This window comes from Dipodomys spectabilis, unplaced genomic scaffold (genome assembly GCF_019054845.1).
Source record: "Dipodomys spectabilis isolate Male_0828 unplaced genomic scaffold, ASM1905484v1 ptg000004l, whole genome shotgun sequence".
NCBI classification, from domain to species: domain Eukaryota; kingdom Metazoa; phylum Chordata; class Mammalia; order Rodentia; family Heteromyidae; genus Dipodomys; species Dipodomys spectabilis.
This window is the reverse complement of record NW_024870681.1, coordinates 3,456,356-3,481,326: the sequence shown is the minus strand read 5'-3', so window position 1 is coordinate 3,481,326 and position 24,971 is coordinate 3,456,356. Positions and strand designations below refer to the sequence as shown.

The window sequence follows — 24,971 nt, the reverse complement described above, 5'->3', positions numbered from 1 at the left end:
CACAATTAAAATTCAGGTCAGTACACAGCAACAATGGGGCCTCTGATGTTAGGTCAGCTTTGGTCACTTTCATATACTCATTAAAACAAGTTCACCAACTTAGTGCAGGATATAGGACAGGAGTGAAAATATACAAATAAAGATATCTAGTTAATTACAATTGCCCTAAGAGCCTCAGCAGATATCTGTTCCTTGTCCAGTAGCTACTGTTTCATTGTCAGTGCATGGTGGAATATTTCTGAGACTGTGCTTTTTTTCTGGTTATGAAATACAGATATTATGCAAATACTGCTTGGTTTATTAATTAACATGGTTTAAAAAAAGATTCAGATTTGGCAAAGTGCCTATACCTCATATTTGTAATCGTACTTACTCAGGAGACTGAGATCTGAGAATCCCAGTTCAAAGCCTGGGTAGACAAATCTGAGGGACTCTTATCACTAGTGGAAGTGGAGCTGGAAGCGAGCTGTGGCTCAAATGGTAGAGTGCCTCCCAGATTTGAGTGGAAAAAAAAACAACCAAGAGTGCAAATCCCTGAGTTCAAACACCAAACAAACAAACAAGCAAAAAAAAAAAAAAGACTCAAAGTCTAGTTCTGATTATTTTTAGAAATGTACCTTCAGATAAGTATAGTTCTTGTGTGCATCCACTTACATAAGAAAGGAGTTGATTTTGATCAATTCTAAATTTCTTTCTGTCTTAAAAGCTGTAAAATCTAAAATCTTGGATGTTTTTTGGTTCAATGAGGAGGATGAAGGAAATCTCAGCATTGAGGGAGATAATTTGTTTTAGCTTCTTTCTTTTGTTTTAGCTTCTTTCATTTTTTGGCATAAATATTTACAAGTGATATCCTAATTTGTGACCTGAGCTTAAATATGAAATTGTTAAAAGTCACAGGTAATCTAGAGAAAAATGTTTCATTCCTGATTTTGTTACTTTATCTTCCCAAGCAGTCTCTCATTCTTTGCCCAACCCTATTTTATACAATGACCTCAATCACACATACTACATCAGCTAAACATTAGGTTTAGTTTTTCTTTTCTTTAATAGAAAAATATAATTAAGCTCATTTTTAGTCTTTTGACTGATTATGCCTTAAGTTGGGAAACTCAGATGGAAAACAGCCCCATTAAACCAGGTATCAGTGGCTCACCACTGTAATCCTATTTACTCAGGAGGTTGAGCTCTAAGGACAGTTAGAACAAATCATCTTCAAGACTCTCTAATTAAAAAGCATAAATGCCAGGCCAGAGACATGGCTCAAGCAGTAGAGTGCCAACTGTAAGTGAAATAAACTGCTTTCAAGGTACTGAGTTGAAGCTCAGTACTCACACAAAAAAAAAAAAAGAAAAGAAAAAGAAAAAGAAAAAAGGGGAGTCTTTTGTCAGATATTATGAAAGAAAATTTGTTATTTGTTTACTAGTCAACAATGAAAAAGTACATTTATATAACACAAATCAATCAAGAATAGTCTTGCCCATTTATGATCCAAGTATTGGACTAAATTTATATAATTATTTTAAGGCAGAGGAAAATGATGTTCAAGCAATCCCTTACCATCAGCCTGCTTCTCCTGTTTTTTCACATTTTGGAAACAATTTCAACACCAACGACCTCTAATGCTACCGAAGACTCAAGTCCCAGGATGAGCCCTACTTCCAGAACAAGTCCAAATCTCAGCATAAGCCCAAATCCAAGGACAAGCCTAAATGATGTGACCAATTCAAATCCTAGAGAGAGCTTCAGTCCTAGGGTAAATCTGACTCTCATGACCACTGTAAATTCCCAGATAACTCTGAGTTCAAAGTTGACACAGATTTCCAATATAACCAAAAGTACTTTCATCTATATGACTATAAAGACTGTGAAAAATGGTAGTATGATACTCAATCCAATGTTCAACATTCACTTCCTTTTCTCTGTAATTATTTTGCAGTTTTATTTGTACTCAGGCTGAAGTAAACTTCAATTACCTGAATGGTCATTTCAGTTCCTTATTACCTGTTGAATGACAACAGATTACAAACTTTCAATTTACTACTTATCAAGTATCCTACTGTGATTTGGTTGTGTGCAATTTTTTTTAATGTGTAAGTTTAAACATGATATAGTCTCTTTGCTTATTAAAAAGTTGCACTATTTTATTAAAGGCAAAATAAGCAAAATGTCCTATTTGTCCTTTAAATGTTTGCAAAGCTGAATTAAAACTGAGCTGTTTATACTGAAGGTATGAAAAATTATGCAGTAGTATTTAATCAAAGGGAGGAGGTAGTAAATGAGGTAATTATTGGATAAGAGAAACTTTGTGTGTGTGTGTGTTTTTAAAATTAAACAGACCAACAGTCCTTTTCAAAACAGCATACCCATTTGTATTATCATATTTCATGAATGTGTAATTGTAATATGTTATTCTAGTGAGAAAGAGACTAATTCTGTTAACATTTATAATATAGAATACTGTCGCGCCAATGATAAAATTATCTTTCAAAAATGTTATCAAGTAGTTGAATAAAGGAGTTACAATTCCATAATTAAGGTTATGAGAACAATGTTTCTTGATAATGTCACTGCTTCCTTCATTCAATATTATCTTGAGTAAATTCTTGACTTGTGTTTCAAGTGGCGCTGTGGCTCAAGAGGTAGAGTACTAGCCTTGAGCTGAAGAGCTGAGGGACAGCACCCAGGCCCAGAGTTCAGGCCCCACAACTGGACCCCCCCCAAAAAAAATGTGCTCATAACTGTTGGCTGAAATTCTATGGTTATGACTATCTACGAAAGTTGATTTAGTACTTAGTATATTAACTATAATAGTTATGTTATTAATAGTAGAGTTAGGACCTTGAGGTTAGTTGTTTTTTTTTGGGCGGGGGGGACGGGGGTTGGTTGTGGGGTCTGAACTCGGCCTGGGCACTGTCTCTCAGCTTTCAGCTCAAGGCTAGAGCTCTACCAACTTGAGCCTCAGTGCCACTTCTGGCTTTTTTCTGCTTATGTGATGCTGTGGAATGGAGCCTAGGGCTTCATGCATCCAAGGCAATCACTCTTCCACTGAGCCACCTTCCCAGCCCTGGGATTAGGTTTTGAGTGCCATTCTGATTTTATTTTATTCTGTTGGTTTATATTCCTTTTTGGTGATCCTAGGAGTTGAATTCAGAGCTTTTAGCTTGTTAGGCAGACCACGTTGCCATACCCCCAGCTCTTTTTACTTTACTTGTGTTTATTCTGTGGGATTTATATCTGGGCTGGTCTGGGCTGAGCTGGTCTGGGCTAGACACATCCTATTTATGCTTCTCTTGTAGCTAGGATAACAGATGCACACCAACATCCCTAGATATTGTCTGAGTTAGTCTCAAACTTTATTTTTTTTGCCCAGGCTGGCTTCAAACCTCAGTCCTCCCAATTTCTACCTTTGAGTAGAGATTACAAGTACAATCACTGTCTAGTCTAATTCTGATCCTTACTAGTTATGCTACTAAATACATGACTCAGCAGGATAAACTGACTATAAATGAATCATTTGAGGTATTTATTAAATAAATTAGCTCTTGCCCCTAGATTTTAATGTGGCAGCTCAGGGTGAAAGCTGGGATTATAGATTAAAGCTTAAAATGCTAGGACTATAGACCTGATCTACTGACAAAATAGGGAAAAGTCAAAATATCTGACAATATTATAGTAAGATTAAGGGTGGAATACAAATATAGTTCATCTCAAAGGCAAAAGAAAAAGCAAATTATTCTAAGACAATTTAGAAACAGTGACTGATATTTGGTGAGAGGATTATCATAGTAAGGATAAAAGCAATTTTTGGATATCTGAATTACCCAATTTAAAAAGATTTCCTTCTTTCTCCTTTTGTTTTTTACCTTCCATACTGCTACTTCTCAATCTCAATTTGTTTCCTACAGAGAGGCAGGTTTTTACCACCCAGAGCCACTAAATCTACAGATACAATTCCTCAATTTCTATTAAATACGGGGTAATTAGAATAATCAAATCTTAATGAATAGCATAATTAACACTAAACTTAGTCACTAAGATTCCAAAGTGAGTGTTTTCTGTATTATATCACATTGTCCTAAAAGTTCAACTTGTGGCTTTATGTCAACATAGGAATTTATATCAAGTAAGAAGTAAAACTGATCAAATAACATCATAGACTAGTTAATAAAAGGCAGGCAGAGCCACCAGGTACAGTGGTCACATACCTATAATCATAGCCTTGGGAGAATTTATGGCCATCTGGGCTATATAACAAGCTCAAGGCCAGCCTAGATTACAAGGGAGACCTTGTCTCAAAAAAAATAAAAACAAAACAAAGGCTAGGGATTTAGGTCAATTGTAAAGTACTTGCCTAGCATACACAAGGTCCTGAGTGTGATCCAGAACCCTTCTCTTTTCTCCTATCCCCACAAAAGTCAGGCAGAATTATACAAAAAAAGACACATAGCAGGCATACCATTACAAACATCACTACTATCATGAAGGAGTAGCTTATCTAGAAGGTGTTATAGGAACTAGTCAAATAGACAATCATTTCAAGGCTGTTGCTTGGACCATCTACCAGCTTCAGAGTTCTACAAGTTCTCAGAAATAGGCTCTTAAAAGTTTCATTCTTTTTTTTTCTTTTTGCCAGTTGTAGGCCCTGAACTCAGAGCTTGGGTGCTGTCCTTCAGCTCTTCAGCTCAAGGCTAGTGCTCTACCACTTGAGCCACAGCACCACTTCCAGCTTTGTCTGCCTAAGTGGTGCTGAGAAATCAAAACCAGGGCCTCATGCATGCAAGGCAAGCACTCTACCACTGAGCCACCTTCCCAGCCCTCATTTCTTCTTGAAAATGAAGAAAAGCTTCTGATGATCATGTTTTAGGTACTAATAAACCAGAATATACTTGAAAATAAAGGTTCTTTGTCATTTTTCACTGATTTAATTAATCCATTGCAGGCAGTATTTTAAACCTCAAGTAGGAAAGGAAAATAACTATGTAAGTGATCTGAAAAGCAATTCCTAATATACTCAACAGCATTTAAAGACAAATGGTTCATTATCTAGCTATGCTCCCAGATAAATCTGTCTTCAAGTCCTATTAATCCAAAGTGGAGAGAGGGCGGGGAGGGAGGAATCAAAACTGCCGTGGCATTTCTCTACAGTGGTTGTCCTTTTCAAAACTTGGTTAAGAGAGACTAAAACGTACTGTTTCTTACCTTCGTGCAACATAATAAAAAATAGGGTTCCCTGCTTTGGAAGTGCCAGCTTGGTAGAAAATACTTAATGTTTTCAAAGCCTTGAACTCTTCTTTTTCATGTACTTGATGTCTAAAAGAAAAGAGATTTAGAAGCTTACATGCTAAATCAAAGATAAAATGTATTATAAAAGCAACAGGCTTTCTGAAGAGAAATTTGGCACCAAAAGCATTTTCATGATTCAAAGCTCCTCAATAAAATTTTAGCTAACAGAATCCAGAAACAAATAAAAAAAAAATCATACCAAGTAGGCTTCATCCCAGAGATGCAAGGTTGGTTTAACATACATAAATCCATAAATATAATTCATCATATCAACAGAGCCACGGTCAAGAATCACATGATTAACTCTATTGATGGAGAAAAGATTTTTGACAAAAATACAACACCCATTCATGTTAAAAGCTCTGGTGAAAATAGGAATAGAAGGAACATTCTTTAAAACAATAAAAGCCATATATGACAGACCAACAGCCAATTTCATACTAATTGAGGAAAAACTAAAACCAACTCCCCTAAAATAGGAACAAGGCAAGGATACCCATTCTCTCCATTCCTCTTCAATATAGTTCTGGAGTCCTTAACCAGAGCAATTAGGCAAGAAAAGAACATTAAAAGAATCCACATAGGGAAGGGAGAAATTAAACATAATCTTATACCTAAATGACCCCAAAAACTCCACTCCCAAACTCCTAGAACTTATAAACCACTTTGGCAAAGCAGCAGGATACAAAACCCACAAAAATCAGTTGCCTTTCTGTATACAACAATGTACAATCAGAAAGGGAAATCAGGAAAACAACCCCTTTCACAATAACCTAAAAAAAAAACAAAACCTAGGAATTAACCAAAGATATAAAGGACCTGTCTAATGCAAACTACAAAAAGTCTAAAGAAAGAAATCAGAGAGGACACCAGGAAATGGAAAGACCTTCCATGTTCATGGAGAGGTAGAATCAGTATCATGAAAATGGCCATACTGCAAAAAATGATATACAAATTTAATGCAATATCCATCAAAATCCCAATGACGGTCTTTACTGAAATAGAGAAAACAATCTAAAAAATTCATATGGAACAACAAACAACCTAGAATAGCCAAAGAAATTCTAGGCAAAAGAAACAACACAGGAGGTATCACAATACCAGATTTCAAGCTCTACTATAGAGCTATAATAACAAAAACAGCTTGGTATTGGCACAAAAACAGACCCAAAGACCAATGAAATAGAAAAGCCAGAAATAAAACCACATACTTAAGTCAGCTGATATTTGACAAAAGAGCCAAAGAGAGACAGTGGAAAAAACATAGCCTCTTCAACTACTGATGCTGGGAAAACTGTGCAGACACATGCAGAAAACTAAAAGTGGATTTTAGCCTGTCATCATGCACTAACACCAACTCAAAATGGATTAAAGATCTCAACCATCAAACCTGAAACTCTGAAACTACTGCAGGACAGAGTAGGAGAGACACTAGTACTTAGAAGCACAGGCAAGAACTTCCTGAACGAGTCCCAGGGTCACAACAAATTGGAGACTCAACAAGTGGAACTACCTTAAAATAAAAAATTTCTGCACAGCTAAAGACATAGCTATCAAACTAGAAAGACAGTCAACCAATTGGGAAAAAAATATTTGCCAGCAATATATCAGACAAGGGCCTAAAATCCATTATATACAGGGAACTCAAGAAACTAATCCCTCCCAAACCAATCATAAATGGGCAAGGAAGCTAAAGAGAGACTTCTAAGAAGAGATAAAAATGGCAAAGAAACATATGAAGAAATGTTCATCATCCCTGGCCATAAAAGAAATGCAAATAAAGACAACCCTGAGATACCACCTTACTCTGATGAGAATGGCCTCTATCCTAAATTCAGACAATTACAATTGCAGGTGGGGATGCAGAGAAGAAGGAACCCTATTGCACTGCTGGTAGTAATGTAAACTAACACAACCACTCTGGAAAGCATCCTGGAGGTTCCTCAGAAAACTAAATATAGGGCTGGGAAGGTGGTTCAGTGGTAGAGTGCTTGCCTAGCATGCATGAAGCCCTGGGTTTGATTTCTCAGTACCACATAAACAGAAAAGGCCAAAAGGGGTGTTATTGCTCAAGGGCTAGAGTACCAGCGTTGAGCAAAAGAAGCTCAGGGACAGTGCCCAGGCTGTACGTTCAAGCCCCAGGACTGGGGAAAAACAAAACAAAACAAAACAAACAAAACAAAACAACTAAATATAGACCTTTCCTGGGCAGACCAGTCCTAGGAACCAGGATACAAGGACACATGTCCATGTTCATTGCTGCACAGTTCACAATAACCAAGACATGGAAACAATCCAGATACCCCACTACAGATGAATGGATCCAATGGAATATTATGCAGCCATTAGACAGGACAAAATAATGGCATTCACAGAGAAATGGGTGGAACCAGAACAGATCATGTTGAGCGAAATAAGCCAAAATCAGAGAGACAAACAGCACATGGTCTCCCTGTTATGTGGATGTTAAATTCAAAACACAATGAGATATGACAAAGTAAATAGGACTCAAGAAACAAAGGACCTCTTCTTAATTTGTCGTATCATTTTTAGATGACTCCATGTTCTTGACCTCATATATACTATATACATTTGCACAGCTAAGGAAAGCTAAGAGGAGGGTACAGAATCAGAGGGAAACAGGTGAAAAAATACAACGGAGGGGCCCATCAGCTGCAATGGACATTGATGATGATGAAAGAGAACTAAGCAACTCAAGGGCAGTGATGGGAGGGAGGGAATGAGAAAAAGAGAGAATAGCTTACAGCAAATAGCTTAAGCAAAAGGAAAGAAATTTATGTATCACCTGATTTAGAAAAGATAGTTGTAGTATCAAAGTTTGTAGAGTTCATAAGCTTTATAGACCATGATAATGACAATTTGCCTTGTGAAGGTTAAAATGTGGTTGTGATTTTAAGCTAAGTACCACTATCCCACAGTATTGTGAAATTTGTGAAATTTATGTAATCACTTAATCTCAATAAAGAAAAAGAAAGTTTTATATTTTGCCAGGTGTCAGTAACTCACACCTGCAATCCTAACTACTCAGGAGGCTGAAATATGAGGAGCCCAGTTTGAAGCCAGCCTGGGCAGGAAAGTCCCTGAGACTCTTTTTTTTTTTTTTTTTTGGGGGGGGGGGGGGTCCAGTTGTGGGGCCTGAACTCTGGGGCGCTGTCCCTCAGCTCTTCAGCTCAAGGCTAGCACTCTACCACTTGAGCCACAGTGCCACTTCCGGCTTTTTTCTTTTTGCTTATGTGGTGCTGAGGAATCAAACCCAGGGCCTCAGGCATGCAAGGCAAGTGCTCTACCACTGAGCCACCTTCCTAGCCCCTCCCTGAGACTCTTAATTCCATAAACTACTCAGAAAAGGCCAGAAGTGGCCCTGTGGCTCAAATGGTAGAGCATTAGCCCTTGAGCAAAAGGTCAGGGACAGACAGGCCTTGAGTTCAAGCCCCAGGACCAGAAAAACAAAAAAGTTTTATATTTTTCTACTATGTAATTCTCAGTTAGGTAATGTGAAACTTTTCTGTGGAAAATACTCCCTAACTGTATATGAATAAACACTGGTTACTGAGGAAGTTCTAACAGAGCTAAAAATAAAAACTAAGTCAAAAGTGGAGGTGTGTAGTTCAAGTGGTCAAGTAATAGCTAAAGGAGAGCCAAATGCCCTGAGTTCAAGTCCCAGTATTGGCACAAGCATGTGTGTGTACACATACACACAAAGTTGAAAAGGATATTACAGATTCATGTTATTTTTTTTTTTTTTTTTTTTTTTTTTTTTTTTTTGGGTCGGTCGTGGGGCTTGAACTCTGGGCCTGGGCGCTGTCCCTCAGCTCCTCAGCTCAAGGCGAGCGCTCTACCACTTGAGCTACAGCGCCACTTCCGGTTTTCTGGTGGTTTATTGGAGATAGGAGTCTCACGGTCTCTCCTGCCCGGGCTGGCTTTGAACCGCGATCCTCAGATCTCAGCCTCCTGAGTAGCTAGGATTACAGGCGTGAGCCACCAGCGCCCGGCTCATGTTATTTTTAAAAAATTTTAGCAATTTTAGCTCCTCATGAAGGAAATAAGAGTTAAAGTCTTCTTGTAAGTTCTTTTATGTATTAATATATTTTAGTAATATAAATGAGCCAGAATCCTATGTACAAAAATAACCTATGTGTAACATAAAATGATTAATAACAGACACTTACAAAGCAAGGCATATTACAACCAAATCTGCAATGTGAACCAACTTCATTTTGTTGGTGGTACTTGGGTTTGAACTCAAGGCCTTATGCTTGCCTGACAGAAACCTCTTGAGTTAATGACATCCCTAGTAAACTACCCTCTAAACAGCAGCTTCTCCAGTAAACATTTTTTGCTTCTGGAATATGATATAAATGAAGCATTCAACTCCAAGCCACTATGGAGCCCTTACTAATTATAAAAATACCATGAGAGGTACTTTAAAATGTAAAGGATTTAGAATAAAGTGGAATTCAGTGGCAGATTACATGTCTAGCAAGACCCTGGGTTTGAGCCGCATACTAAAAGAAAACAAAAAGACAAAAAAAAAAAAAAGAACTAAAAGATTAAACAAACCACCTTCACTGTAACATCAGCATATCTAGGAGTAAGAATCACAAACTAAATCCCTCCAAATCAAATTTCAAACAAATGCCCAAAGAAGTGTTATAGCAATATTTTCTTAATCTTAGTCTAAAACAAGTTAAAACCATTGTAACTTTCATAAGAATTCTGAAGAATAGTCTAATACTGCAGCAGAGAGTCTAGCACTTAAAACCAAAAGACCCATGAGTCAGTTGTGTGAACATAGGCAAATCAATTATTCATATTGAGTTACATTTTCCATAACTATAATATGAAACTAGTATCGTCTACATATCTTCATTAAGTATTAATTGCAAAAACAGACCAAAGCAAGATAATAAGCTATTAGTTAGCCAAACACTACTGTTTTTATAAGACAAGATGTGTAATTTAGCACTATATACATTTCATATTTAGGACAGGAGAAAAAAGATGGAATATAAAACATGTTCAAGTTATTACTAGGTACATCTTTCTGGATAATCTATCAAAAATGCAAGAATATTTAATAAGCAGCCTGGTGGTAAACTTTGTTAATCAAAAAGAAAGCAATCAACACTTCAAAATTGTGCTTTACCTAGTCATAAATTCTTCAAACTTTGAACTGGTAAGGTTAAGGCTGGACCAATGTGTATCTGCCACAGGCTTGTGCTCTGGAGGACCCAGGTATGCAAGAAGTGTTGCCATCTTATCAAAAGGTCGTCTTCCAACAGCTTTATGATCCCTAGATAAAGCAAACTACTTAGAAAGTAGTAGATCACATTGAACAGTACAACGTATTTCTTTAAACTGTTATTTGTTGCTTTTCTTCTTATTGACGGTTCCTTTTATTTGCAAACACCACCAAAAAGACCTCATGGGTGCATGGGTGTAGTGGTGGTGCCTGCCAGCAGTATCAGTTTCTCAGGAGATGAAAACAGAGAGCACTGTGTGCAAAAAAGTTGGGTCAGGACACTCTCCCACCTAGTCTCAACAGATAAGCTAGATACGGTACATGAGAGGTACAGGTAGGAGTACAAAAAGTGTGAGACTCTATGCAAAAACAGTAATGAAAAAACAAAGAAGAGGGGGTAGGGAGTGTTTTGGCCCAACAACAGAGCACCAAAGAAGAAAGATCTAAGTTTAACTCCTGTATCATTCTCAATCACCAAAACACTTCAGGGATCATAAGTATATGCTGAAACATGTTTAATAATATGGCCATTTCCTATGCTATAAAATTCACATTTGATTCAAATTTAAGTGTTCTGTAGAATTCACAACCATTATCTAATATGCCATAAATCAGAATTTTTTTTTTTGGGGGGGGGGGTCTGGTCATGGGGCCTGAACTCTAGGCCTGGGCAGTGTCCCTCAGCTCTTCAGCTCAAGGCTAGCGCTTTATCACTTAAGCCACAACACCACTTCCGGCTTTTTTCTTTTTGCTTATGTGGTGCTGAGGAATCAAACCCAGGGCCTCAGGCATGCAAGGCAAGCGCTCTACCACTGAGCCACCTTCCCAGCCTCAATAAATCAGAATTTAAAATTAACATTCTCATCTACTTTCTCTCAGGATAAGAAGAATCAGTCTTAGCAAATCAATGTTTAGAAAATGGACATGTTTATTCAGGAGAATTTGGTGAATTTAAATTTTCTTTTCAAGCAAGGGTCTTGATACATAGCTCAGGCTGATCTTCTTGTCTCCACCTCCCAAGTACTAGGGTATAGGCATGCACTACCACCTCCAGCTCAGAAATCTGAATTTTCGGGCTGGGAAGGTGGCTCAGTGGTAGAGCGCTTGCCTTGCATGCCTGAGGCCCTGGGTTCAATTCCTCAGCACCACATAAGCAAAAAAAGAAAAAAGCCAGAGATGGCGCTATGGCTCAAGTGGTAGAGCCCTAGCCTTGAGCTGAAGAGCTGAGGGACAGCGCCCAGGCCCAGAGTTCAGGCCCCATGACCGGACCCAAAAAAAAAAAAAAAAAAAAGAAATCTGAATTTTCAGTAACTATTGAATATGTAAAATAATATGTACTAATAATGAGATACTATTTCATAAGCACAATTATTCAAAATAATGTCAACTTTGATGAGGATACACATAAAGAAATATTGTTACATAATCCTGTCGAAGTGCAAAATTAGCACACATACTAATAAGCTAAATAAATCTCAAATAGAATGCTGCCTGAAGAGGTTATATCATTGTTATAATTTCTTTTCTTTTGATTTGGTACCAGTCCTGTAACTTCCAGCTTTTTGGGGTGGTTAACTGGAAATAAAGATTCTCACAGAATTTCCAGCCCAAGCTGGCTTGAAATGCCATCCTCATATCTCAGCCTCCTGAGTAGCTAGGATTATATAGTGCGAGACATTGGTGCCCAGCTCAATTACTGCTATAATATTTTAAAACATACTAAATTGTTACAAAGAACTGCAAGTTCCTTAGTCACATAAATGTGCAGAACAGTATAAAATATATCCAAGAAGCATGCCCACTAGGTTTTAGAAAGTAGGTATGTCTACAGAAAGAAGCACAGAAATGGTATTGTTGAAAAGAAGCCTTTACATACGTGTGTATATAAAATTTTTCCCTCTCAAAACATGAAATGTTATAAAAACCTGATTAATACAGAAAAATGTATGTTGGCTGAGCATCCCACGGTTCACACCTATAATTGTAGCTTTTCAGGAGGTTAGATGTGGAAATTGTGGTTTAAGGCCAGCCTGGTCAGAAAGGTCTGTGAGATTCTTCAATTAATTAGCAAAAAGCTCAAACCCCAGAGTAACAGCTAGGAGCATGAAAGCTAATCAAGTGGGATATCCTAAATTTAAGCCCTGGTAATGACAAAAAAAAAAAATGTTAAAGCTAGGTGAATCCGTTACTGTCTGTACTTTTTGGAATCATGTGGATAGAGCATCTTCCTTTTCTATTTTAGGAGCATGCATCATTAATGTCCATGTCTACTTCAATCCACTTACAATTCATAAAGGATGAAACTCCCACTGCCTTGGCTCTATGGTCTCCTAATTTTCTTACAAATGAGCAAACCATTTTTATTGGTCTGAATGCAACTTACTTTTGAAAAGGAACTCCCTATACTTAGGAATCTGAGCCCTTTATAAACATATATACACTAAAAAGGACACCAAGTTATTTATGCTACAAAGAACTTTGATGAAAACATAATGAAGTTAATTCAATTATTGGGTATTTTCTGTAAAAAGCTTTATCTCCTTCCTTCCTCTCTCCCTCCCTTTTCTTGTCTTTTCCTTTCTCTTCTCTTTCTCTCTTTTTCTCTTTCTGTATATTTATTATCAGAACTTGAATTCAAAGCCTTACACTTGCTAGGCAACCAACCTTCTACCCTTTTTGCTTTAGTCATTTTTTAGATAAGAGTCTCGAATTTCTACCCTGGCTGACCTTGGACCACAAAACTACCTATGTCTCCCAAGTAGCAGGACAAAGTTAATTCAAGATCATGTCTCAAAAAAGAAGCCAGTGAGGCAGAGGCAAGCGGATCTCAGTGTAAGGCTACATAGGCAAAGTTACTGTGTAACCCTATCTGAAAAGCAAACTAAAAACAAAAGGATAAAGCACTTGCTTAGCAAGCATGAGGACTTGAGTCTAATCCCTAGTACCATACATGAAAAAAATCAGTAATATTTATAGTTTTTTTAAAATTTCATATGATTTAACCATTGGCCTTATTTTAAAAGTCCAGCCAGGCACTGGTGGCTCACACCTATAAACTTAGCAACTCAGGAGGCTGAAATCTGAGGACTGCAGTTAGAAGCTAGCCCCAAAGTATAGTCTATGAGACTCTTTTGTTCATTAAACTACAAAAAAAGCTGGAAACAAAACTAACTCAAGTGGCAGAGGACTAGTCTTGAGCAAAAGCAGCTCAGGAACAACACCCAAGAGCAAAGTTCAAATCCCAGGCCCAGAACCAAAAGAAAGAAAAGTTCATGTCTCTTTCCAAATCCTAATTCTTATTGCAACAAGATGCAAAGCAAAAGGCACTATTCATGACCAATTGTTTAAACTTAGTATTTGGTTTCCCCATGACTGAGAAATCGTACCTGTTGCTGGAAAGGTATTGCCCAATTTTTTCTTGGTTGTTCCAAAGCAGACGATGTAAAGCAAGCACATTGCCATCACTGATGAAGGAAAGACTATGGTTTACTGCATCACTTGTGGGACAATCTGATGCCATATCAAGGAAAAACCTTTAAAAAGCAAAGTGAGTAGAATTTTCAACACAAAATATACTCATACCTATGTGTGAATTAAATTGATACAAAATATAATTTGTGAAGTTACTGAGATTACAAACACAAGAAGCTTGTTCACATAGTGATTGTCCTTAAACCAAGCAAAAGAACAAGGAGAAATTTAACTTTAAATTATAGTACCTGGCTTCAGCTTCAGAATAGGCTCTGAAGTCAGAGAACTACAAAATTAGATAGATGAAATCTGGAAAGAAGGTAGTATTTTACAGACAAAGAGAGAGAGCTACAGATCAAATTAAAGACCACCCCTGTCTCCAGCAAAGTTACAAAGCCTGTCTATCCTAGCCAGGACCAGAACCTTGGTTCTTTTAACTATGGAAAGTCCATTTGTTAGAATCCAAATCCTCTGCTGCTATTCACTCCCTCCAATACAGCTTGTTGTTCAGCAATATACCTCCTAAGCTCTAATGTCCCCAGCAGAAAGAACTGGAATTCTGAACTGTACAAGGCAATTTAGATTTTAAGAAGCCTTAGAGTTACACTGTTGAAAAGTAGAATTCTGGCATTAATTTACATCAATAAAGCACTTTTTCATAAATTACCTAATTTGTTTCTTCAAAAATAACTCAGTAAAAGACAGTATTATCCCTAGTTTACCATTAAGTCAACTCAGATAAAAAGTAAAGACAGTATTATCCCTAGTTTACCATTAAGTCAACTCAGCAAAAAAGTGAAGCAATTGGTTAAGTTATAGAAATCTAAAAGCATAAAGCCTCAACAGCTCACTTATTCATAAGATCTTATGACTTTTTACATTAATTGGCTTAAACAGCAACTTTATAATGTACATACAACTCCAAACAATATCAAAAATATTCTAACACCAAAAATTTTAATTATACACTATTATGTATAACCCTTACCAATTTGGTCTGCTTTTAAGGAAAGGAATCTGTCTTACTCCCATATTATAGCAAACTCAAGTTCTTTATTTTAGACATATCAAAAATCTCTCCTGGCTTTCAATTTAAGAAACTATCACCAAATTCACTTCATGACCTTTTTTTTATAATAAGAATACATTCTTAGAAAGGAAAGAAAAAGCCTACAGAAAAACTTAATATAGATCAGGTACATGGATATCATTAAGTGAACTTGACTTGACTGAAACAGCAACTGACGAAGATCTGGTTGCTTACCTTCGTGCCAAATCAAAGTTGCTTTTCACAAAATCATTAAAAGGCCGCATATGTTCTTCTTTAGTGAAGAGAACATGATTGGCAATACTCTGAAGTATCTAAATAAACAGTCACAAATAATCAGAATATTTACCATATGATATTGATAATTAACTTATCATTTAAAAAAGATGAATTGTCTAATACAATTTCTACTGGCAATTAAAATCTGTTTCTTATTCTGTTAGTCTAGATATTGTTTCTACTCTTTCCACCTACAATAATTACATACATATATTTTAAAACATACACACCATATATTTAAATATTTAAATGCATTCTAATAAGAGATTCTATAGTCAACATTTTGGTCTCCATTTAAAAATTCCAGAATTACACAGAAAACTATCTTCAGAAGCTGGTATTTGTTAATGTAGTTTTCTATGACAGAAGGAACCTGCCTAATGAATTACTCGGTAAGATAACCAAATTAAAACAAAACCATAATTGAAATATACATGACATTTCAAAGTAAATTAATGTCAGAATTCTACTTTTCATCAGTATAAATCTAACGGTTCTTAAATTCAAAAGGATCTATTATGAGTATACAAAACTGAAAATTTAGTCAGAAAGGAAATTCGAGGCAAACAGATTATCAAAATAATTCACCTTTGACATTAGCTTCAAGCCTCTTTCAATTCTAGGTGGTGGTTTTTTATCTAAAATCCCTGCTTCATATGGTGAGACAATGGCAGGATTGATAAATCTGAGGAACATGGCACTTCCTACTGCACCGATGCTGTTCTGAGGGAAACGTTGGCTAACCACCTAAAAACAAGGAGTTGAGAATTAAGTATAAGGCTGAATTAAAATAAAGAAATGGAACCAAAGAGCTCAAAGGTCAAACTTGGCTCAAAAACTTAATCCTCACAATGATACTTTCCTATTTTTCTCCTCCAAACATTAGAAAACAAAGTTTATCCTTAACTATATAATCTTACATCATTTTCAAGCACAATGTACTTATTATAATAGGAAAACTCCTTGAGGACTGAAAAAAAAGATCTTATTTTATCATTAGTGTATATACTACAAGTCAGATGAACAATAAAAATATTCAATTTCACACAAAGATTAACATTTTAAAAGATTAATAAATGTGGAAGAATGGTCAATTTTTATAAGGTGAAGCTAAGTTTCCAATAGCACATACCCTAAATATCCCACAAGTAAGAGTAAACATTTCCACTTTGTTGTTTACCATAAACACATGATTAAAAAAAAAAAATCTTGCCATACACAATTTTTTTTCATTGACTGCTACTAGAAAAGACATCTCACTTCCAAGCAATGCTACTTACTGCCAGTTCCCTCCTTCAATAGCATGCTTTCCAATATAAGCACCTTCCTATTACTAAAACAATTGGAGAAATGCACATTCTTGGAGACCTAAAAGAAAAAGAGGATCTCCCAAAACAGACTGCCTGTGTCTACCTCAATCTACAATTCTGCCAAATAAAAAAAAAAAAAATCAAGGAAACTGGAAATGGTTGGCCATGCTATAAAGAAACATGACCCTGTCATCTAAAATAGAATGATATAGGGAGCGGCACAAGCTTACAATCCTAGTACTTGGGAAGTACAGGCAGAAGAATTTCAAATTTGAGGCCAGCCTAAGACTACACAGACCCCTCCCCTCCCAAAAAAAAAATTCCTCTTGAAGGAAATATTAAAAGTGTACTGTTGGATTGGATAAAGTGAATAACTCCCATCTCTTTCCAGGGCCCTTTATTTTAACTTAATATATTAAAATAAAATTATATTGAAATTTTATTTTTATATATACTTATATAAATATATAATATATATAACATATATATATTATATATTTTATCTTTTATATTTTTTTCATTTGATATGGCTAACTTGATATGCCAGCTAGTAATTATAATGATGAAATTCAATATTCTGGGACTTCAGAGATAAATCTTTGTTTTTAAGGATACTGAGAAGGGGTGGGATGAGAAAATGGGATGTATGTGCAGACTATACTATTACAATTCTACTCTTCTTCACTAGGCCTCAATAAAGTAATACTTTGTGTCATGAATTCACATAGCACACTAACTTTCTTTGTGTGTGTGTGTGGGAGGCGTGGTTGTGAGGAAATGTGTCAGTATTGGGGCTTGAACTCAAAGTCTAGGTGCTATCCCTGAGTTTTTTTTAAAGCTAGAATTCTACCACTTGAGCCACAGCTATACTTCTGGCTTTTTTGGTAGTTAGCTGGCAGTAAGAGTCTAAGGGACTTTCCTGCCATAGCCACTTCAAACTGCAATCCTCAGATCTTAGCCTCTCGAGTAGCCAAAACTGAGCCACTGTGCTCAGCTGCACTGCACTGACTCATTTCAAATGTGTAGTTCTGGATTACCTTGAATTTCACATGACTATCACAGCTGCTAAGAAATTAGTAAAAATAAGGTGATTTTTTTTTTAAGCTTAAGAAAGTCTTTGTAAGAGGTAACAAGTGAGGTATGTTCTAAGTAATATATTCTCACCTTCAAGTACACAACATGGCTTAGTGAACTTTTTTTGGTATTAAATTCTTTGGGTGCTTGTTGCATGAAAAACACTAAAATAAGGAGAAACTAAGGAAGATGGCTAAATATGGTTAACAGAATGGCTTTAAACCTTAAATACTACTTATTTTTGGCTGAAATGTAGTTTTAGCTAGAGAATTAAGAAGAAAAGTCAAAGTTTTTACTAACCAATTACAGTATTTAACTTTTTGAAGACTAGAAACCTCTTTGATAAAATGCTAAAAAAATAAATGTACCCACCCACAAAATTCCATCATATCATTTCAGAATATTCAGAGACAACCAATGATAACCAAGTAATTCTGACAGAACTTCCCAATAGGTATTTTTTCCTTTAATTAAAAACAAAACCTAGCCGGGCACCGGTGGCTCAAGCCTGTAATCCTAGCTACTAAAGAGACTGAGATCTGAGGATCACGGTTCAAAGCCAGCCCAGGCAGGAAAGGCAGTGAGACTCTTATCTCCAATAAACCACTGAGAAAACTGGAAGTGGCACTGTAGCTCAAATGGTAAATCGCTAACCTTGAGCTGAAGAGCTGAGGGACAGTGCTCAGGCCCAGAGTTCAAGCCCCACGACCAGCAAAAACCCAACCAGACAAACAAACAAAAAACTCTACAAGACCTTAAAGCCTTTAAGGAGTGAGCAAAAGGTAAAAGATCAAAAACTGCACTTCCGGGGAGAGAGTAAAGTGGAAGGGAAGGATGTATATGTGCTGGGCACCGATACACAAGCTAAGCACAGAGTCTATCATAGAATCCATATCCTTCCAACCTCCCAAACTGCTTATCTTTAATTTTAAGTAGGTTGTTTAAAAATAATAGTAATATACTCAGTTTAACCCATTAAAATTTGAAATAGTTTTTAAAGGTTTTTAAGAAAGGTTTTTTTCAAGAACTAGTTGATTTATAAAATTCTTACTTTTGGAGATAATGTCTCATAAAAGTCAATAATTCAGAGAACTTATAAATAAAAAAATTTCAAGTAACTACTTATTGACTTCAAGTAGAATAAAGGTCTTATAAAGTATGACTTACATTGAGGCTTGATTTATATAAAATAGTACTGAGCTTGAGGATTTAAGAAAAGTTTTAATCAATCACTTCCCAAAAGAGTATCATAAGGTTTATGAAAGGTAAACTCTCACCATCTTCCACATGTTGAAAAATAACTCATGTCAACATTCATTTCATAGCTGAGGAATGAACTATTTCAAGTATCCCATAAACATGTACCTTCCTGAAGGTACTATCTATACTTTAGTGGCTAAAACTTGATTTAAAAAAAAAGATAAATCAATATTAAGAGGAATGTTGTGTATCAAGATCAGGAGTCATTTAAAAAGACTTTTTCTTTCACCAGTAAGTAACATCAACATAATTTTACCTGATAAATGTAGTCAAGTTTTTTTTTGTTTTTGTTTTTTTTGGGGGTCCAGTCCTGGGGCCTGAACTCCGGGCCTGGGCGCTGTCCCTCAGCTCTTCAGCACAAGGCTAGCGCTCTACCACTTGAGCCACAGCACCACTTCCGGCTTTTTTTTTCCTTTTTGCTTATGTGGTGCTGGGGAATCAAACCCAGGGCCTCATATGCAAGGCAAGCGCTCTACCACTGAACCACCTTCCCAGCCTCATGTAGTCAAGTTTTTGCTCCTTAATTTTTATTCTATAAAAATCTAACTGAAGCTGGGTGCTGGTGGCTCACACCTATAATCCTGACTACCCAGGAGGCTGAGATCTGAGGATCACAGTTCAAAAGCCAGCCCAGCTAGGAAAATCCATAAGACTCTTATCTCCAATTAACCACCCGAAAATCAGAAGTGACCCTATGGCTCAAGTGGTAGAAGGCTGGCCTTGAGCTAAAGAGCTAAGGGACAGCACCCAGGCCCAGAGTTCAAGCTCCACGACCGACCACTCACACACACACACAAAAAAAATCTAATTGAATTCAAAATACATTCTACATATAAAGTCACTGGGCCAGTCCCAGTGTTCAATGGTAAAGGCTGAATTACATAATGCAAATAAATATTTATAAACCATATATCAGTAAGAAGATCACTACCCACCTTAAGCAGAATACTTCCCTAGTAAATCAATTATATATTACATGTTGAAGTATAATGTGCAGAATTATCTGTAATATGATTGCATAACTGAACATCACAAGCTAGAACCTTTTCTATTTCACATATTCCAAAGAAAATCAACTTGCTCTTGAATGAAAAGATTAGATTTTGTTAAGAAAACTCTAAAAATTGACATTTTAAGTTTATATGACTGTACTCTAGAAGATCTTCATACTCTAAAAAATGCTCAAATTACCAATTAGATTCCTCTTATTTCTCACATCACCTGAGAAATACATTCCAAAACTTAAGGTTACACTGAAACTTACAAAAAAAAATCTGAAAATAACTATTAAAAACAACGAAAAAATTCCAAGGAACAATTTAGGCAAAAATCTTAATAAATAAAGCAATGTTAGGGAGGCTAGAAAACATGCTCTGGAGAAACACAAAAAGGCAGAATTTTAATTTATGTGATACACTACATAATGGCATTAGTATAACACAGAACAAAAAGTGTTAGAAACAGTAATTTCAACAGTGATAGTGTATATTGTATTAAATCCACATACGCTTAGAATTAGAAAGCTACAGCATTAGACGGAAATGTTTTAAAGCATGAAGGCTATTCAATTGAATCCACTCATTTATAAGTGACCAAATGTACTTATGCTCAAAAGAAAACCTTGAACATAAGAAAAGTAAATGAGGGGCTAGAAGATGGCTCAGTGGTAGAGTGTTTGCCTTGCATGCATGAAGCCTGGGGTTCAATTCCTAAGCACCACATAAGCAGAAAAAGCCAGAAGTGGTGCTGTGGCTCAAGTGGTAGGGCGCTAGCCTTGAGCTGAAGAGCTGAGGGGCAGCGTCCAGGCCCAGAGTTTAGGCCTCATGACCAACAAAAATAAATAAATAAATGAATCTAAATATCAATAAAGTTCTACATTTAAAAGTTGTATGTGGGGTGGGGCACTGGTGGCTCATGCTTATAATCCTAACTACTCAGAAGGCTGAGATCTAAGGCTCACAGTTCAAAGCTAGCCAAGGAAGGGAAAGTTCATGAGACTCTCATCTCCAATTGACCACCAGAAAACTGGAAGTGGAGCTCAAAGTGGTAGAGCACTAGCCCTGAGCACAAAAGCTAAGGGACAGCTCCCAGGTCCTGAGTTCAAACCTCATGACACAATAAATGACCTATGAGAAGCTTCACTGTACATAAAACTATAAGATAAAAGGTAAAAGTTTAAGTCAGATAAAGAATGAATTTTAAATTCTTTCTTTTTTGGGGGGGTGGGGGGAGGGTCCAGTGGCGGGGCCTGAACTCTGGGCCTGGGCACTGTCCCTCAGTTCTGAATTCAGCTGAAGGCTAGCGCTCTACCACTTGAGCCACAGCACCACTTCCAGCTTTTTTCTTTTTGCTTATGTGGTGCTGAGGAATCGAACCCAGGGCCTCATGCATGCAAGGCAAGCACTCTACCACTAAGCCACCTTCCCAGTCCAAATTTTAAATTATTTCTTTTAAAGAAAACTACCTGCTTTCTAAAGTTTCTGTTCATCTTTTTCCACAATCATTTGGATTGTATGAATAAATATAAAACCAATTTGATAAGGATGAGTCAAAGTGACAGACAACTATGTACTTTAAATGAATGTACATTGTAATTTGGATAAATCCCATCCACTGAATTATGACTATCATAATTTTCTACCTATCAAATCAGGTTCAGTTCACAGTCGCAAGGAATTTATTTTTATCATGTCTGCAAAATAAAGCATTTCTAGTCTTCCTTTCACCATAATAATTTAATATTGATTTTTACTGAGGTAAAAGTAGTTTTACCATTAAAATTTTTATAATTGAAAGCACAAGTATCTAAATTCTAGCTCAAACTGTTTAGATAAAAAGATAGGAGTAAAAATTATAAAATTTAGGAAGTTTCAGATTCGATTTAGAAGGTGAGATTTTTTGCCAGAGCTCTTGACTAGCATGCGCAAGACCCCTGCATGCAATCTTTATTTAGTACTGCAAAAAAAAAAGGTAGACACTTTCCCCCAGATGCACCTAACAATTAGGAAAATCTTTCACTTCTATAAAAGACTCATATGACCTGCAAACAAGAAGCAAGAATGAAGACAGCATTTCCTGAGGCCTTGAAATTAAGTTTCTTTTGTATTCATTTATAATTTTAAATAATAATAATGAAATTAGATCAAGGATATTCAATGCAACAAATGCCCACAAAATACCTTTGGGATAAATCAAACCAAAGGAACACAGAGAATGTTTCAATATAACTTAATTCCAGGGTTAATTGAAATGAAAGCTATTTTGTGCCAGAATTAGTAGAATGATTTTACAGTGAAGGTCAAATAGGCTGAAGTGAAGATGTTCTTAACAAACAGCAAAAGATTTTTGGTTTTGCTTTGAAAGAAACAGCTGATAAAAAGTTCTCCAAACTTACTGATTTTTTGTTTTCCTTTTTTTCTTTTACTGTAGCTTTATTCAGTAGGGAGTGGCAAGTTGCCTACAGAACAGAGATGAGCACAAACAAGTCACAGCACCAACTACATACAGCAACGAAAACAATGTTGGCTTGTACATAAATTACACAATAGAATGTAACACAAATGGAATTAACAAAAATCAGAAATCAACTGAATTTGAGGGATGAATTTTAATTCCAAGTTTTAAGTTTTATTATATTTTAAAGCCAAACACTCACTAAGTAGCAAGAAATGTTGCGACTCAATCATGTCTACTATTTCTGGCTATAAATTACAGAAAAGCTTTTCCCAAGTAAATTTGAAGACATACAATATTTACATTTTAATAAATTCCTAGCATTTAATAAATTTTACATGAAATGTTCATTAAAAGATCACATACAAAAACCATTTTGTGTCTACATGTTATTTTCCTCTGATATGTAAAAGATACTTCTCTGTGTATCCTTCAATTGACTTAAAGTATCTGGCATTTAAGATACTGCTCTCTAAAATAAAAATTAAATGGCTAAATACAGTAGATAAATTTAGAGATTCAAAATTAAAATTTTCTCTCTCTACGAGAGATTACTCTTAACATTTCACATATTTTTTAATGTTGTCGACGTTAGATGTTCTGCAATACTGGGGAGAAGAATGTTATCAGCTCAACTAGAAAAAAAGGCATTAATTAATGTTAAAGTTAGGGAACTGCAGAGATAATTAGAGAAAAAACACAAGCCTGCTTAAAACATAAGCCTACTTTTCACTTATTAAAACTATCAGAATGTATCTCCCCCTCCCAAAAATGCACTCATCATAACCTACAGATGTATTCATTTAATATCTCAAAGCTCCTTATAAGAGTTTTTCAAAAATTAAAGACTTTGAACTGGACTATACCAGACAGAATGTTTTTGGGGGTTTTTTTGTGCCAGTCCTAGGGCTTCAACTCAGGGCCTAAGTGCTATCCTGGAGCTTTTTTGCTCAAGGCTACTGCTCTATCCATTGAGTCACAGCTCCACTTTTGCCTTTTCTGGTGCTTAATTGGAGCCAAGAGTTTCATGGATTTTCTTGCCTGGGCTAGCTTTGAACCATGATATTCAGATCTCAGCTTCCTGAGTATCTAGGATTACAGGCACGACTCACTTGTGCAGAGCCAGAATGCTATTTAACTATTTAAAAAATCAAACAAGAATCATTTAATCTATATAATTTATATGCATCCAACACCATGACCCTAATAACATGAGCTTAAAAGTTAGTTTAACACCCACCCATGTAATTATGTGTAACCTAAATGCCAAACACCCTTCTAGACACTGAAAGATAAATGATTCAAATTTTAGGAACCATGCAAATATGACATTATATATATATATTTTCAACAGTGTACAATCATAATTTATAGCCTTAAAATTCTGTGTAAATCACTTACTGGGGAAAGATGACATTCAGACTCTTTTGTCTCAGAGTTCTCTCACCATTACCATAAAAAAAAAATCCATTCCAGAAATATTTTTTTCTTTATTCCAAACTATTACGAGTGGATACAAATACACATAAAAAATAACCTAATAAATCTGACACACATTCACATTTAATTATTCCTGTAAGACTTTAACCCAGTCCACTAAATAAAAAAGGCATACAACAAAGCAAGTTAAGCATGATTCAAAAAGATGTAGAGGCCAAAACATAACTTAAGTAAAAAGAGCTAAAACTCAGCCAAGTTTATTACCTAATAAAACTCATTTAGTTTATTGTTAGAACCCCAAAAAGCAAGAGCCATGTTTACCAAAAGGAGAGGGAGGATCACTATCCCTCCCAATAGAACATAAAAGTACAAAGGTACCATTATGTTATTGCTAGGTCAAAAGGGCAGGTAAATGCCAAACACAGAAGATGAATACAAACAAAATAGAAAACCAAAAGGAAAAAGTTTGGAACAAGACTCAATGAAAAAATATATTTAGATCATTTTCCCCTATCTTTTTCTTTCACTGGAAAATGTAGAATTCCTAATTATTTCTCGTTTATTAAAAACAAAACTTTATGATGGGAAGAAGGGAATAAGAGGGAAAAAGGGAACAGCTTACACTAAGAAAAAGCAAAGCAATGTACATATCACCCGATTTGGAAGAAATTGTTGTACTATCAAAGTTCATAAAATTTACAAACTTTATAGACCATGATAATGACAATTGGCCTTATGAAGGTTAAAATGTGTTTGTGACTTTAAGTATTACTATCCTACAACACTGTGAAATTTGTGAAATTTGTGAAATTTGTGTAATCAATCTCAATTTAAAAATTATTTTAAAAAAACAAAACTTTATAGGACACCTTTGTTCCACAACAGTCTATTCTCCACCTGTGTTAAAAGCAACAGAATGGCAGCATTTAAATGATGTATTTAAAGAGAATAATTTCCTGTGTAATTTCAATCTGACAATTCAAGTGTTAAGGCAATATAGGTTATTTCATTATGAAGTACTCAAGAAATAAAACATAACAAGTGTTTAGTAAGCTACTAATCATCAACTGACTATTTTCACTATTTGGGC

At 35.9% G+C, this 24,971-nt stretch overlaps 1 protein-coding gene across 6 annotated transcripts in view; it reads right to left on the bottom strand.

Annotated features, from left to right (window-relative positions):
* The window catches only part of Nf1 (neurofibromin 1), a 243,895-nt gene that overhangs the window by 91,423 nt on the left and 127,501 nt on the right, over window positions 1-24,971 (bottom strand). For 4 of the 6 annotated variants that reach the window (XM_042691650.1, XM_042691659.1, XM_042691691.1 and 1 more), the window contains exons 31-36: window positions 22,383-22,445; window positions 15,933-16,091; window positions 15,282-15,379; window positions 13,933-14,079; window positions 10,451-10,597; window positions 5,200-5,310 (exon numbers count right to left, since the gene is read on the bottom strand). In XM_042691650.1, coding sequence (XP_042547584.1) covers window positions 5,200-5,310; window positions 10,451-10,597; window positions 13,933-14,079; window positions 15,282-15,379; window positions 15,933-16,091; window positions 22,383-22,445 — 725 coding nt within the window. The remainder of the gene's footprint in view (window positions 1-5,199; window positions 5,311-10,450; window positions 10,598-13,932; window positions 14,080-15,281; window positions 15,380-15,932; window positions 16,092-22,382; window positions 22,446-24,971) is intronic. The other 2 variants (XM_042691675.1, XM_042691683.1) reach the window with 1 other exon arrangement.